The sequence below is a fragment of the Sitophilus oryzae genome, unplaced genomic scaffold, assembly GCF_002938485.1.
Source record: "Sitophilus oryzae breed Bouriz unplaced genomic scaffold, Soryzae_2.0 scaffold_111_pilon_pilon, whole genome shotgun sequence".
NCBI lineage: Eukaryota > Metazoa > Arthropoda > Insecta > Coleoptera > Curculionidae > Sitophilus > Sitophilus oryzae.
In genome coordinates, this window is record NW_022145749.1 from 7278159 (window position 1) to 7281639 (window position 3481).

Here is a 3481-nt window from a genome sequence, read left to right on the forward strand (position 1 = left end):
CATCAATTTATGTTTGATATTTGTCTCAAAAAATTGCATTAATATGTAACAAATAAATAATAACAAACATCTTATTATTTTTCCTATTGTAACAAAAACAAAACACGGACGATAAAAAATTACATAATAATCATCTTAATCCTAAAGAGAAATTTCACAGCGAACGCCCAAAAATCTCCAAACCACAAAACCACCAAAAAACTTAAATCCACATCAATCGGTCCCTCGCTCTTCAACAGCCATAGAACACACGATCGCCGAAATAAAAAATGTGTCTTACAAAACAAACCCCGTTCCTCCGGCCCGCCCGTGTCAATTCGTTCTCAAAGCGTTCAAATCCCCGAGATACACACAGCTCGTCTCATCTCTGTCCCCCCGACCAGTCATCTTTTTCTCGGTCGAGGCCTCTCTGCATCTCTCTTTAGTTTAAAGAAAGCGCTACATCCGTCTCCCTTCGTCGAAATATGTCAGTTATGTATCCCACCACGGCTCAGTATTGTTAACCCGAGTCTATGTCTGGCCCGCTCGATGTATATATTCAGTGTATAAAAGACTCTCCTGAGAACCAGTCGCTCTTAGTCGTGGGCTCGTTTTTAGACGGATACGGCCGTGCGCTTCAGGCAGCAAAAACGGGACCCGTTTTAATATGTGCGCTCTGGGGAGTTACTGAAACTCTCTCTCTCGCTCTACTACGATGACGTACGCCAACTTTAGCGACCACAAGCTGGACAAATTTCCGAACTGCTCGTGGGAACGCGACTTCAAACAGAGGACACCTCCGATCTACAAGAACCTGTGCTTGATCAGTGTAGTTTTTGCGTTTAGTGTCGGATTAACCATAGGAATACTTATTCCCTTCATGTACTTCAACGGTTATAACGGTGTGAGAAAAAACAGTTCTAGTTTATCGAGTGAAGTCAACACGTCCTCGGTGATTCGGACAATATTCCTTAACAACAGTTACGGATACGTCAACGACTCTAAATCCTTACTCATCTACCCTACAGTGTCTTTCGTCGAGACAAACGAATCAAACCAAAGTACCGACGATGAATTCATCCAAGACGGGATATATTGGAGCCCCAAAGTGGAAAAATCCTTACCGGAAGGCTATAAAGACCAAAAACACACTCTCTGGTCGGATTACCTCAATAAAGCCGTTGCAATCCGGCTGGAAAATGGTTGTGGACGTATGCAAAACCGTCTAGTCACCTTCAGAGACGGTATCAAGGGATGTGTCCGTTACAGACAAAACACCGACCAAATTCAGGGGGAACTCTTCAGCTTCTACTTAGCTCAAATTTTGAGGTTACCCAACCTAGCACCCAGCGCTGTGAACATTGTTGACTTAAACTCACCACTTTGGTCAAACTTACATAACGAAATTGCTTCAGCACAGTGGAATTCAAACAGACCCATAGTCCTAACTCAGTTTATCTCGAATCTGAACTCAGCAAACATTCCTGCAGTGTTCAAACCATTGGAAAGACACTTAAATAAGTTTGATGTTGCCAACATGACTAAAAACGAAATTCTTGATAAAGAAGATGTCTTGAGAAACATGGTAGAGCTGGCTCAATGGTCTGACCTGATAATCTTCGATTATCTCACAGCAAACTTGGATAGGATCGTCAATAACCTGTACAACTATCAGTGGAACGTGAACATCATGGATGCGCCGGCCCATAACCTAGCTAAGAAGTCAGACAGTGAATTGTTAGTGTTTCTGGATAATGAATCAGGGTTGTTGCACGGGTACAGACTTTTGAAGAAGTACGAGATTTATCACTCGATACTGCTTGACAATTTGTGCGTTTTTCGAAGACAGACTGCGGATATTATTAAAAAACTGAAAACTAAAGGTAACATTGGTAGTTTGTTGCGTGATATGTTTGAGAAACGGAATAGTGCGACTGTGAAGGATATTCTTCCAACGTTGCCGGATAAAAGTGTGAAAATTCTAAACGAACGAATAGACCGAGTGTATGGACAGATAAAAAAATGTGAGTCGATATTTTCTAAGGCCCTGTAGCGTCGAAAAATTTGAAATTCAAATTTTTAAATTGTAGTAAAACAAACACTCTGGACGTTTGGAGAGATTAGCATTTTATTCATATTAATAAAAGACATTTATTTAAATTATCTCCGTTTTTTCGAAAAATTCATTATTGGACAGCCAGTGTAAATTCGTCCTTATAGAAAACTTATTTATTTATTTTCTCTGTATATTTTAAAACGGAAATAAGCATAAATTAATTTTAGGCTACGGGCTGACATTTTTTAATCGGTCAATTTAGAAATTGAGCTCACATATGCAATCAAACTATGGGCCGACTAAATCGATTTGTCATTCTGTAAAAATGGATTTTAAAGAGTTAGTTTGTGTATGTAGTACTCTGGAAATACGAAGACAAGACATAAGCAATAAATACAATATTGGATATTCAATGAACGATTATTAAAATATCATTTAAAAAAGAATGCTATGAATATTTTAGTCCAATTCTTCTTCGTTATACATATTAAAATACTTACTTCGAGACATCTTAAATTTCGGAAAATGCTTTTTTAGCTTATATTTACTAAGTACTACACCACCAGAAAATATTATAATATCCAGGAAAATATCCAGTGAGCGTAGACAATAATAAAGCAGATATATTATTACCAACTAAAAAGTTGCACGCAGTTTGTGTCCGGGAAGAAACTATTTAATCGGCCGACTATACAGGATTAGTCTTAAATAAGTGCAAATATTTTTAGTGGCAGTTTATTTTGACCCCCGAAACACGTCTATGATGTTTCTTTCACGATTTCTTTTCAAAATTTGGAATTTTTTGAAAACATTTTGAAAAACTTTTTTTAATTCTTAGTTAAAAACATAATACCTTCATGGCTACATAGGTCGTAGATTAAACTTACAAGAAGTAAAACCCAGAAAAGATCCAGAGGTTCTCAAAATTCAAGAAAAAAACATTTTTTTTTTAATTTTCAAAGTAAAATATGCCGACTTATTTGAAAAACGGTAAAGAGAATATATGTTTCTTTTATCGAGATCTACCAGCCCTGAAAATATTTACATTTATTTAAGACCCACCCTGTATAGATATTCTATAAGAATATATTGGTTTTAATTCTGCAACTAAATAGTCGGCTGACTAAAAATTGCATGTCAGCGCGTAGCCTTAGTCAAAGTGAGAAAAAAATAATGTTAAAACTATTGTAAATACGCTTTCTAGTATACTTTTTCCTTTGAAATGTGATATCTAGTGATCCCGATTGTGATCCATGTAATATAGTAATATGTATATTTTGTGATGTTAATGTTATTTTAGACCAAATACGATTTAATATAAAGACAATCTGATGTAAATGTTTGTATATTTTATATTTTTCTGTAAATATATAAATATCGACTAAAAAGTGAATAAAAGAACATAATTTTATTTAAAGTGTTTCATTTAAAAAAATTTTAAAGTGA

At 35.8% G+C, this 3481-nt stretch overlaps 1 protein-coding gene across 1 annotated transcript; it reads left to right on the plus strand.

The window, feature by feature from the left end:
- The first annotated feature begins 553 nt into the window (after nucleotides 1-553).
- LOC115884892 (extracellular serine/threonine protein kinase four-jointed) lies at nucleotides 554-2996 on the plus strand. The gene has a single exon (XM_030903610.1). It carries the CDS (start codon nucleotides 695-697, stop codon nucleotides 2030-2032), a length of 1338 nt encoding a protein of 445 aa, XP_030759470.1. The 5' UTR covers nucleotides 554-694; the 3' UTR covers nucleotides 2033-2996.
- The last annotated feature ends 485 nt before the right edge of the window (nucleotides 2997-3481 follow it).